The 12,521-nt window shown below is 51.2% G+C and overlaps 5 protein-coding genes across 5 annotated transcripts; 2 read left to right on the forward strand and 3 right to left on the reverse strand.

Annotated features, from left to right (window-relative positions):
• Nucleotides 1–1,562: 1,562 nt before the first annotated feature.
• BDW47DRAFT_128908 (ICE2 family protein) lies at nt 1,563–2,957 on the reverse strand (the record flags this gene model as incomplete). The annotated part of the gene is made up of 2 exons (XM_024816922.1): nt 1,563–2,366; nt 2,436–2,957. The coding sequence occupies 2 exons, from the start codon at nt 2,955–2,957 to the stop codon at nt 1,563–1,565; spliced, it is 1,326 nt and encodes a 441-aa protein (XP_024668603.1).
• Nucleotides 2,958–3,760: 803 nt separating this feature from the next.
• Nucleotides 3,761–5,126, reverse strand: BDW47DRAFT_111927 (Yae1 family protein). Its single transcript, XM_024814055.1, has one exon. The coding sequence runs from the start codon at nt 4,947–4,949 to the stop codon at nt 4,362–4,364; it is 588 nt and encodes a 195-aa protein (XP_024668604.1). The 5' UTR covers nt 4,950–5,126; the 3' UTR covers nt 3,761–4,361.
• A 93-nt stretch (nt 5,127–5,219) lies between these two features.
• BDW47DRAFT_111928 (methionine--tRNA ligase MES1) lies at nt 5,220–7,336 on the forward strand. Its single transcript, XM_024814056.1, has 2 exons — nt 5,220–5,387; nt 5,448–7,336. The coding sequence occupies exons 1-2, from the start codon at nt 5,251–5,253 to the stop codon at nt 7,231–7,233; spliced, it is 1,923 nt and encodes a 640-aa protein (XP_024668605.1). The 5' UTR covers nt 5,220–5,250; the 3' UTR covers nt 7,234–7,336.
• Nucleotides 7,337–7,664: 328 nt separating this feature from the next.
• Nucleotides 7,665–9,464, reverse strand: sonA (putative nuclear pore complex protein (SonA)). Its single transcript, XM_024819785.1, has 2 exons — nt 9,014–9,464; nt 7,665–8,917 (listed from the first exon to the last, which is right to left on the reverse strand). The coding sequence occupies exons 1-2, from the start codon at nt 9,278–9,280 to the stop codon at nt 8,090–8,092; spliced, it is 1,095 nt and encodes a 364-aa protein (XP_024668606.1). The 5' UTR covers nt 9,281–9,464; the 3' UTR covers nt 7,665–8,089.
• A 1,660-nt stretch (nt 9,465–11,124) lies between these two features.
• Nucleotides 11,125–12,511, forward strand: BDW47DRAFT_111931 (uncharacterized protein). The gene is made up of 5 exons (XM_024814057.1): nt 11,125–11,279; nt 11,437–11,607; nt 11,665–11,716; nt 11,766–11,949; nt 12,005–12,511. The coding sequence occupies exons 2-5, from the start codon at nt 11,457–11,459 to the stop codon at nt 12,152–12,154; spliced, it is 537 nt and encodes a 178-aa protein (XP_024668607.1). The 5' UTR covers nt 11,125–11,279; nt 11,437–11,456; the 3' UTR covers nt 12,155–12,511.
• The last annotated feature ends 10 nt before the right edge of the window (nt 12,512–12,521 follow it).

Consider the following 12,521-nt stretch of genomic DNA (forward strand, 5'->3'; position numbering starts at 1 on the left):
TTCCGAGCCGCTTCTGGGCTGAGCCAAACACACCATCAATCCTTTAGCCAAGTCTGTCTTGAGTCAGATCATGCGTTCATGCTTATTTCCGTATGTTGTGGTTATGTAGTTTCTCTTCTCGTTACCTTTTGTGGTCATATCCAAGTCTTCTACCGTTCTTCATCAAGATTTTATCGTCTCCCAGAATGCCTCTTATGGAAAAAACACGTCAATCCTCTCGAACCGTGCAAATTGTCTTGAAATTTTGGTTTTATAGTCACGATCCAAGTCGCCTTTGACTTCGACTTTAATGTGTGATGCCCCAAATTCTTACGAGCTTGCAATTTGACTTTATATTCGTTTATTGATCTATTTATTGTCTATGGTTTATGATATGTGGACCTTGTTTCTATGCTAGTCCATTGACCACTAAGTATATGCATTTACGATGTCCTCACTATCTTCTGTATGGCGTTGAGTTTCGAAAACGGTAAGGGGAGGGGGCTAAGCCAGCTGTAATTGCACCTGGTTGACGATTGCCGACTTTTACCCTCAGATGTTATGTATATCCTTCACTACAACAAGTCCTCATACTTCACCAGGAGCGTTTTACAAAGCATAGCTACATCCACAGCAAAGGTGCAATTATTACCGACTTAGTATAGCGAATCTTTTTCCCCACCCCTCATTGATCCGGTACTACATCCAAATACAACTGAATAGAAAGACAGCAATCACGAACGACTGGGTATTATAGTAACTGGCAGGCACAGATAGATGGATGCAAGGGCATAGACTGGTAAAGTAGATGGTAGACATCAGTATTGTAAATTGAACTCAGCAAAATCAATGTACGGCTAAGGGTATAACAGCGAGTTGGGGATCGTTGGATCGAACGAGTGGGGGTGGAAAAGAAAAGGAAAAGAGAAAGACAAGCAAAGCGATGGATGTGTATCCAGCTGGTAAGTCATTGTAAACAAACAAAAAGCACAAAAGGAAAAATTTGGGAGTTAGACTTGGTCAAACTGGGGTAAAAGCGAGCATGAAGAGAGTAGCCAGATGATGTAGGGTTGAATATATGGTCCGTTGATGCAGATCGTATCGTGTTTAGATTATGGCACCTTGGGTTCATATTTGTCTGGATTGGAGATCAAAGATTGTCCCAACGTAGATTGTCCACGAGTCAATCCATTCGAGTCACGGGTGATTGACCCGCACTGGTCTCCAAATGGCAGTCGATCGGAACGAGCTGGATTATAAGGCATGTAACGGGTGCCGGACGCCGTGTGGGAGCAATGGCAGAGGCAAAAATTCGTGGACAGCAAAAGATCAATACTGTGCTGGGTTCAGAGCGTGGCCACGGGAGGGTTCTAGGCTGCCTTGTTCACGACTGGCACACCGGCGTGAAGGCCGAGCATTCAGCCAAATACTCGTAATGACAGGCAAATTGGCCCCACCAAGGACATATTCTCTGGCAGGCTAGACGGAGTATAGGGTGTCTTCCATCCTAAGCCATGGCGACAGTTTCGCGCAGCTGAGACACAGCTGGTGCCGCCATATATCAACAGGTCTTGCCACGGCGTTCAATCTGACTTCCAATGGCCGGCTAGGCCCGAATCCAGATCGTCATTTTCACCGAGCCATAGCTCGACTGCGTATAAACCCATCGTGCAAGCGAGGTTGACCCAGCGCCAGAGGTTCCCCCCTCCCCCTCCCTGGCTGCTCCACCATTCCCCACTGCCGCCCATTGCTTGGGATGTCGTCGCAAAATGCTGCATCAGGAGACTCGTGTACACGGAGATGAGGATGGACGGAGCGAAGTAGCTCAGGAGGCCGAGCAGCTGACCGGCTGCATCAGAGTCATCCAGCGAAGCTTCCTGGGAAAGAGCGCGCGCGCCAGATTCTCGGACAGCCGGGATGATGCGAGTAGACGCATAGAGGACGCAAATACGGTATACGAGCGAGATCAAGACAGATGACGTCACGGCACTAAAGACCGCAGTGATCACATTGAACAGCGCGTGGATCATGGAGGGCAGCAGAGATAGGACGTGCAACAGCGTGCCGTAGGACGCCATGATGATTGGTGGCAGTGGAGGGAAATCCCCCGCTTGGGAAGGGGATGGGACCTGTTCCATCGGATGCGACGGCTTATAATCCGTGAAGATCTGGTAGAGACACAGCACAACGTAAGCAAACAGTAGAGAGCTCTCTACCGGATTTCCACGGCCGCTGCCAATGCCCCATGCGCAAAGAATCACCGCACATGTCACGGACACGCCAATCAGAGCAGCGTCCACATTGGAGATCTCAGGGAACTGCAAAACCCTCCACAGAAAGTATACCGAGCTTGAGATGACGGAGGCAGATAATACCAGGAGACCGATCTAATGAAAGCATTTGATTAGCTGGTTGAGCGCACGCAACGTGTTCAAATCCAAATGGCCTGTACATACCATCCAACTATCACTGCGCCCGCCGCGATTGACAAGCCAGCGAGTGATCTGTCCCGCAGCTTGAATGACCAACAAGCTGCAAAACCCCTCGACCAGTTGGAAGACCGGAGTCGACCATCTTAACAACTTATCCCAGTTCCCCAGCGTGACGGACTCCACCAACCCATCGGGACCAAACACCCAGTCCTGGATCGATGAATCGTGCGCTCTCTTCCCGCTAAACGTACGCTCCACCCACCCACTGTTGTTCTCCGCATCGACCGAAAAGCGGTTCAGCGACCAGATGAGGAGGATCGGGACTAAGACCCATTGCGTCGACTGAACGAGGAAGACGAAGGAGGAGCGGAACCATGAGCGAGCCGGCGTGGTGAGTTTCAAGACGGACAGCAGAAAATAGAAGGTCGCTAGCGATAGCGAAAAGGCCAGACCGCATGTCTTCCCACCCACATCAAAGGCCAAAGGGATGGAAGAAACGGTGACGGTCAGAAAAAGGGCCGAGGAAAGGGCCCGTAAGAGCCACATTGGGCGATATGAGCGCGGAAAAGCTGGACACGGAGAAGACGCGAGAGAACTTCGTGGAGGATCGAACGGCACAGCAGAAAATGGCCAAGATGGTCGGGGGAGGTTCAAGAGAGATCGATAGGTGAAGAAAACCGAGTTGACTCAAGAAGGATAATCAGGGCGCATGGGAAGTCCAGGTCGGTAGGTAAGAAGGAAGATAAAAAAGTAGACAGGAAAATCAACTTCTGTTGTGGAAAAAAGAAGGTGGGGGGAAGAAAGATGAAAATTTAACAGAGCTTTGACTTGCTCTGCCGCTTGTTAGACTTTAAATTTGTTGAAAATTTCGTGTCTTGGAGGGTAAGATGGAAGGGGAGAACGAAGAGTTGAGATCTTATCTCAGTCTGTCTCTCTCTCTCTTTTCAGCGGTGGGACGCGATGCGATTTTCACGTGTTCTCTACTCTCCCAGGCTATTCTTTGTCGATCAAAAACACCGATCAACCGTTCAGGTCGACTTCAACTGGAATGAACAGGTTACAGGAACAACAGTGGACCAGACAAAATAAACACAATGACATCAAGCAAAATAGACAGGGTCTCAAGCTGAAAGGGAACGGATCAGGAACGTCCTAAGGTGGCTTCTTTTCTTGACCCTTTCCTCTTCTTTTTCCCTTTCTACTTGATACATGATTTGATTACTGCTATATATCATTATCATCATTGAAACCCCTCATCGTCATTCCGCGGTCATTGTTTTGGTCCACAATCAACAACAATCCGAGGCGGTGAAACAGTCGGTTCCAGAGATCAACATGCGGTCAGCCATCACTCTACACGACTGATATCATCCATTCTATATATACTACTGCTCGGGACTTGTGTATGGATATATGTTTTCCTATCACTCTATCAGCTCTGGATGGAGTGTCTTGGCAATGGATGAGCCTTGCAACCAGTCGTTGCGCAAGAGGCAGACAACGGTAGCAAGGACCGTGATTCCACTCGAACGGGCCAAACACAGCTATTTCTCATAGAGGAATCTAACTACCTAGTACACTCGAACAAGACAAGGAAAGAAGCAACGCCGATATTAGCTTTATGCGGGGTCCTTCCTTCTACTGACCCTAACAGTAATAAGTTTCAAAGCATCAGCTATGTGATGATGGATGTCCCTGGTTGTGGTCGCGTCGGCGAGTTTGCATTCGCGGACCAGTGATCGTCCGATATGTTGTTGTGGATGAGTCGGGGATTGCGAGCGCGCCAGAAGATTGAGCTATCTTTGGCAGACAGGTTGCTCGAGACTGCTCCACGGACGTGCAGGGGATGTCCCACGCTGGAGATCTTGAATAAGACTTGCAATTGGAATTGAGCACGTATTTCTCCACCCCTTCGAACGGATGGGAAAATATGACCGTCCAGAAGAATCCTCAATGGCGAATATTCAGCGCGCTAATATCTTCAATACTACCCGTTCCATCACCAGGGGTCTTCGCTTCTTTCGCATCGGGATGGAGATCGGAAACATCTTCCCGCTCGCCCAAAGCGCGTTGGATAAGTTTCGCCTTGATTATGGCGCCTTTCAGGCGCTCATCCACATCTGTGACCGCTTCTTCTGTGTTCTGCATGGGCAACGACGCAGGGTCGACCAGTTCGAGGAGCGTGTCGATATTTTTAGCCAGTCTTGAACTAGGAGGGAAGTTCGCCATGCTCTTGCAAACGGAGGGATCGAGAGAAATCGCATTCTCCTGCCCATCGGCCGGCTGCGATAGAGGTTGTGTCTCCGTGCTCTTGTGCTCCGGTTTGCCCTTCTTCGAATCCGCTAGCCGTTGAGCCCACACGAGGGCTTTGCCATAGAGTCTTCCCAGCTCGACGAATTTTTCGAAGCCCTTCTCGACCGCAAAGACACTGCCCTCCGTGTACCCTGTCTGAGCGCCGTCCGCGGCGCCCAGATCATATCCTTCCTTGTAGAATTGCTCCTCCAAGTCGAGAAGACTTTCAAGTAGATTACTGTCCATGACTGGGGAGTTTCGACGTAGATCACGGTTGTCAATGGAGAGCGAGGGGAGAAGAAACGAAATAAATGACTTGTTCGGAAGGTTCTATCTCATGGCACCAAGGTGAACCTGTGCTATGAAATGTAGGCTGGAGGAAGTCCGGGGAGAGTAGAAATCCATGCGGACGTAGCGTTGAAGCGGGACCGCCGAGCGATGAATCATCCGGTTCTTTGGTTAAGGAACTCAATAGAAAAAAAAGACACTCCGCACCCCAACCATCTTTCCTGCCCCTCCATAACCCCGCCATCTCGAGTCGACCACCATGGCTTCCGAACAGAAGATTCTGCCCAAGGATGGCGAGCGCAATGTTCTCGTGACCAGTGCTCTGCCATACGTCAACAACGTCCCTCATTTGGGCAACATCGTCGGATCGGTTCTCAGTGCTGATGTTTTCGCCAGGTGGGCTGCGACCGTTCCTGATCCGCAGAGTGCGGTATGCTAACGGACCATCGTCAATAGATATCACAAGGCCTGTGGGCGACGGACATTGTATATTTGCGGTACGGATGAGTACGGAACCGCGACGGAGACGAAAGCCCTGGAGGAGAAGATGAGCCCGGAGGAGCTGTGTTCCAAATACAACAAAATCCACCAGGAGGTCTACGAGTGGTTCAACATCGGGTTTGACCATTTCGGCCGCACGCCGACGGCGAAGCACACGGAGATCTCGCAGGCGCTCTTCAAGCGACTCTACGACAATGGCTACCTCACGGAGAAGACTGCGGAGCAGCCTTTCTGCGAAGCCCACGGATCCTTCTTGGCCGACCGTTACGTGGAGGGCGAGTGCCCCCGTTGCCATTACGATGACGCCCGTGGTGACCAGTGCGACAAGTGCGGTCATCTCCTCGATCCCTTTGATCTCATCAAGCCGAGGTGCAAGCTGGATGGTGCGACCCCGGTTCGCCGCGAGACGAAACATATCCACCTCCTCCTGGACAAGTTACAGCCGGAGATTGACAAGTTCTTCCGCGAGTCATCCGAAAAGGGCAACTGGCCCAAGAACTCGCGGGTCATCACCGAGTCGTGGTTGAAGGAGGGTCTCAAGGACCGAGGCATCACCAGAGATCTGAAGTGGGGCGTCCCGGTTCCTTTGCCTGACTTCGAGAACAAGGTTCTTTATGTGTGGTTCGAGGCCTGTATCGGATACCCGTCGATCACGGCGAACTATACGCCTGACTGGGAACTCTGGTGGCGTAACCCGGAGAACGTCCAGTTGTACCAGTTCTTGGGCAAGGACAATGTGCCTTTCCACAGTGTCATTTTCCCCGGCTGCCAAATCGGGTCCGAGGAAAAGTGGACTAAGCTCCACCATCTCAGCACGACCGAGTATCTGAACTACGAGGGCGGCAAATTCAGCAAGTCCCGCGGGGTTGGTGTCTTTGGAAACAACGCCAAAGAGACGGGTGTATCTCCCGACGTGTGGCGGTACTTCCTTCTGAAGAACCGTCCCGAGACCGGCGACACCCAATTCGAGTGGCGTCCGTTCGTCGAGGCCAACAACAGCGAGCTGCTGGCCAAATTGGGCAACCTGGTGAACCGCGTGGTGAAGCTCGTTACCGCTTCCTACGGCTCGACCATCCCCGACTTCACCGTCCCCGAGAGCTTCCAGCCCAACCTCGACGACATCACCACCCATCTCCGCCAGTACATCGAAGAGATGGAAAGCGTGCACCTGCGTGCAGGCGTCAACACCGCGATGAAACTCGCGGAGGACGGAAACCTCCTGATCCAGGCCAACCGCCTGGACAACGCGCTCATCGCCAACGAGCCCGAACGTGCCGCGGCCGTCGTCGGCACCGTGCTCAACCTCATCTACCTCCTCGCCAGCGTCTTCTCCCCTTACCTCCCCGCCACCTCCAAGGCCATCAACGAGCAGCTCAACGCGCCGTTCGCCTACATCCCGACCCTCGACGACATCAAGGACGGCTGGAAGCCCCAGGCCCTCAAGCCGGGCCACAAGATCGGCAAGGCCAAGTACCTGTTCTCGCGCATCGACCCCAAGAAGGCCGAGGAATGGCGCGAGCTGTTCGGCGGCTCCCAGGCCGACCGGATCAAGAAGGCGGAAGAGACCGCCCGGAAGAAGGCCGCCAAGCAGAAGAAGAAGGACAAGAAGGCCAGCAAGGGCGCCGACGCAGCCGCTCCGTCGACCGGTACTTCCACCGAGGTCCCGACCCCGACCCCGAGCGACGAAGCGGTCAAGAGCGTCACCGACGGTGTTGCTCAAGTCACTCTCCCGAAGGACTAGATAGCTACATAGTTGGGAAAGATGAACCTTGGGGGCCGGAGATCTACTAGACCCGATACCAGAGCGATGTGATGACTTTTTTTTTTTTTATCTTATTCTCTTTTCTTTTCTCTTATCATATTTCGGTTATTCTAGTTGTGTTGTATTGTTTTTGGTATTCTTTGGGTTATGGTTGTTTATGTTATGCATACAAGGGGCGAGCATGAGATACGACCGACGTAGGTGCGATAGACAGATAAATGAAGTTACAAGTGACGATTATGCCTTATCCAGAGTTTATCATTATATGGTCAAGACCTACTCAACCGAAGGATCTGACCAAGATAACAGGTTAGAACTACACCACATGCAAACTACTCCGACTCCTAGTCTAATATCTGGCGGATGGAATACCATCCTAACAAACTGATTGATATACGAGCCACTGACTACGTTTCTCTATTGATAACTAGCTATAACTAAAATCTGCTGGAAATTTCTCTCAGACAAGCCGTGTTCCAAGTATTTGTTCTAACTTGAAGAAACATCCATCATTCCCAGCATTTCCCCCTCTTCGTTCCCATCCATAGGCTTGCAGAAACATAAGAGACTCCGGTTTCAAACGAATTCGCTCATATGCATTCCCAAGGTGATAGATAATATGTATTACAAAAGACAAGACTATGAGAAGGAAGCCCCCATTCACGGTGGGCACGGTGAAGTAGAGTGGAAGTCCCATCTTGTCCACTTTAGAAAGACCGTTCTCATAATTTGTCAAATTCGTGTTGAAATTGGGTGAAAAGCTTCCCCCGTCACAAAGCCCATACCGTCCATTTCTGCGCCAGTTTTTGATATCCCCGTCTGCTTGGATCGTAATCTACCTCTTTCGGGTGCCTGGTCGGGGCTTCACTTCCTCCTGGGCCACAGGGTGGAGCATTACCTTGTTGGGCAGTTGCGGGGTGTTGGCGGAGTAGCCCTTGCTCCAGTCGTAGCTCACGGCGTAGGCGAAGATGCTGCCGGTGCGGTTGAAGGCGGTGGCGGAGATGGTGTCTCCGACGGAGGGATAACCCTTCAGGCGGTGCTTCGCGTCCTTGTCCCAGAAGTGGAAGGTGCCGTCGCTGCCGGATGTGCTGAAGGTGCCGTGGACGGGGTGGAAGGAGATGGCGTTGACAGAGTAGATGTTGTTGATGTCGCGTTGGTTTGCGGGGGTCTCGCGGTGGCATTTGAAGCTGAAATTCGAGCTGGAATCTTTCTCCTCGACGTATTGGATCGCACAGCGGCCCTCGATGCTGCCGACGGCAAAGCCCGTGGCATCAGCGAAGCAGCTGACTACCCGCGTCTGCCACTTGAGGGGGGACTGCATGGTCTTGTAGAATTTGGTCGGGTTATCGAGGTTGATGATGTTGATGTATCGGTCCGCGGTTCCGACCACTAACAATTTGTTCTTCACGTCCATGGTGTACACGCGCTCCTGGCATTCTACCGTCGCGATGGGGGTCGACTGTCGCAGATCCCAGTACTTGACCGTCTTGTCCCACGAGCCGGTGATGAGAAGGGGGCTGTTTCCGGCCGGGTTGGGGATCATGTCGCAGCATCTGATCGGGGCATCGTGAGCGGCGACCTGGACGGGCGCGGTCGCGCCGGCGCCGAGGTCGAGCATGCGGGCGGCCTTGTCGGCGCCAACTCCTACCACCTTTGTGCCATCCTAGAGAGCGAGGTGATTAGCAACACGGGTCAGCCAGGAAGCAAAGCGATTGATGAGAAGGTGGACGGCCCATCACAGTCTTGGGGACGAACTCACCGGAGACCAACAACAGTTGAGAACAGGAGCCTCATGCTCGAACAGCGCCTTCCCTTCACTCTGACCTTGGTCGTTGATTTCATAGATGCGAACTTTCTTATCCCACGAGGCGACGGCGAGGTGATCACTGGCGGGGGAAAATCGGAGGTCGGAGATGCTGTCATCGGGAGGCGTGTTGAGGGCAACGTCTTTGGAGATGTCGCCGGTGGTGTTCGTCTGACCGGCTGTCGTCGACGCGGCGCCGACGGAGCCGAAGAGACCTGACATTTGAATGGAAGCTCTTGGGCTATCTGTGACGGTGGTTGGCTAGAAGACCGAACAGCCGGGAGGGATATGATAAGGTGGGATTCAGGGCGAATCCGGGAGGAAAAAATGAGGCGGGAAAAAGGAAACAGGTAGGGGAGAAGGAAGAGGGAAAGAGGAAGCGAAATACGAGAGGGGAATGGTTGGATTGAAGGGAACACTCGCTCGGATAGAACGAGAGACGCGAGAAGTGAAGGGATTCCCAGCGACAGCGAGAGAAAGGCACGCGGCACGAGAAATGCAGGCACCACTTGGAGCCTCAGCACATTTTTAGCACATTTATTATGAACTTTCTCTGTCCTTGGCTGACTTGGACCCTTGAAATCCAGGCATCAACTCTCACCGCCTGCAAACCAGACAAACCAGACAAACACCATCATCTCTATCAGTGCCTGTCTCGATGGGCATATCGAAGCCATACCGATTGAGTGTTTACTTTGTCTATAAAATAGAAGTGATCTTGGTTATGATGGATTATCAGAATGATCAAGCAGATAACTAAGAACTATTTGAAAAAATAAATTAAAAAAAGGGCCATCCTTCATCCATCAACCCCTTGGAATGACCGTCTAATCAAGAATTCTCTACGTATAGTAGTATCACACCACGAACAGGCCATTTTGAGGGGTTTCGCACACGGGAGGGTTGACTGCAGGAGGAGGTGACATGACATGGTCTGATAGGAGAGAGCAAGGATAGCACAGGCATCTCATGTATGGCATGACAGACATGACGTGTTCCCTAGTCACGTGTGGACATACAAAGGTGCAAGGAGGGAGGGGCACGTGAGATGATGCCTTTGCACGCCAATCGGTGGGAGGAATTCCATCCAGGGTTATGATATCATCAACATCTTCGATCTATTCAATACAGAGGGAAAAAAGAATATGTTGAATATAAGATTAACCGGTACCAGAGCTCCAAAGCTATTTTTTAGGGTTCTCAACATAACATGTCAAATACTCCGTCATAGCATGATAGCTAGGTAAATAGGTTGGTATGATCTGATCCAGAGACGGAAGCCCCAAGGTGGATCCGGGTGGGAATGCGGGGTGCAGCGTTAGTGAGTGCCACTGAGTGGGCCGCCTAGAAGCAAGTTCCCCATTGTACTTCTCCTAGTGCCAACAGGAAGCACCTCCTTCGACGTCAATCTTCTCGTGTGATCGGTTCGGTTCCCCATCCGGCTGTCCCGGATGGAATGTTTGCCTCTCAGACTAAACCCACCTTGGACTGGACTAATGAGCTTCCTCCGATGTAGACCTGTAGCTGGAAAAGCGACATGGGGTTGAAACGTTTGGTGATGTCAACTTGTCAATTCGTTGTGATGTGAATGCGGAGATCCCACCCTCCATCATGGTGCCTCTCCACTGAGGCAGGCGGATCACCCAATGCAGCCTTTCCGGAAGTATTACATCGGTTGGATGATCGCGGTCTGGCCTTGTCCAATCAACAAAATGGTCCATGCATGAGGTCTCAACCCCGCCCTAGGTACGTTTGTCCTATATGAACATCAGGAGGTGGTTTAACTGTATACTGTGATGGGTTGATGGAGAAGGGTTGGACGACTCAATTAAGAGTAAACGGGTGTTTAGTATCTTTGAGGGAATACAGTAAACCGGTAGATGTAGCAGATCTAGAGGTAATAATAGACAGTGACATTGGTAGAGGGATTATAGTAGGTAAGGAAGCAGAAGTGGTACCGCGCATGGAATGATTCTTGAACCATTGATGGATGGACTGGTTGTCCCATTCAGACCAGGTCACCTGCCCACCCCCTTCCCCTCCTCTCTCTCCTCCTCCTCTTCTTCTTCTTCTTCTTATTCTTCTTCTTCCTCTTCTTCTTCTTCTCTCCTCTCTTCTCTTCCTCTTCATCATTCATCTTCATCTTCCTTCTACTTCTCTACTTCTGAATCCATCTCCATTCGTACCACCACTTGCTATCCATCACTGTCTCTAACCACCAGTAAGCTTCATCTACCATCTCCTGTCCTGTATTGTCTTCACCATCATCTGCCCTCTTACCTCTCACATCGACCCCTTTCCTCTATCCTTCCTTCTATCTCTGCCTGGTCCTATCCCCTCAATCTATCATCCATCTGTAGTACTCACATTCAACGCAGACCTATCAACTCATCCAACCATGTCTGCCGAACTCACAAAAGTCGATTCCGCCATCGCTGGCTTGTCGATATCCCCCAAGGACGAAAAAGCCCCAGACAAGGTAGAAAAGAAGTCTCATCGACGCACCTCTTCGGCTGCCGCGGGGGGTATCTGGAACATCAAGGACTTAGGTTAGTCTATCCTTCTTAGCTTTAGAGAATCCCTACTCATGCGAGTCTGGATTGTAGAAGAGAAGAAGATCGAGTTGACATTGCCGATCGAAACGCAGAAGACTGGATGGTAAGCTCACCTTCTCGATGGGTTGAAGGCACCTACTAACCAATTCCAGGAAGCTCAACACGTCTCCCAGCAAGATTGAGGACACGGACATTCTCAAACTGTATCTTGTCAACCCGCCAGTCAAGAAGATCGACCTGCACTTCCCGTTAGGGCTGTCCGTAGTGGCTCGTAACATGAAAGGTGTCACCGTCAAAGACGCGCTGGACGCGATCTACAAGCAATACAAGAAGAAGGTATGCCACGGCCCGTTGTCCTCTCAATTGATAATCACTAACACGCTTCCTACAGGCCGATGACGAAATGGAAAAGCCCTACCTCGCTGGTTTCGAGTGGGACAAGGATGAGTCCTGGACAAGCCTGATCGTTCATCAGACCAAGCAAGGTCCGCCTCAGCAGACGAGCAGCAAGAAGTCCAAGAAGAAGAAGGGTGACGCATAGAAGCAGCGCTTCCTCTCACTGGCATTCTAGATATCGGACTATCACTTCCAAGCTGTCATTACTTTATTCATACGCCTGACTATGTCTCTCCTCCTTGGTCTCTCACCGTCCGAAGGCAGGGGAGGCATAGCATGGAGCGGATGCTGGTGTTATTTTCGTCTTGCCTCTCATTTTCTTCTCCGGAGTTTTTCTTGTTGTTTCATTTCTGCCATCTTCTGGCCGGTTCGAATAGTCGTCTGTTCCTGGGGTATCCCACTAGTATCTTCGAGGTGCACTTGTCACTAGTGGACTGTGTCTTCGAGGTGTATTTCCACTCACTTTTAATATGTACCCAGCATTCAAGAAACCACATCTCAATATGGTAACC

This window comes from Aspergillus candidus (genome assembly GCF_002847045.1).
Source record: "Aspergillus candidus strain CBS 102.13 unplaced genomic scaffold BDW47scaffold_60, whole genome shotgun sequence".
NCBI lineage: Eukaryota > Fungi > Ascomycota > Eurotiomycetes > Eurotiales > Aspergillaceae > Aspergillus > Aspergillus candidus.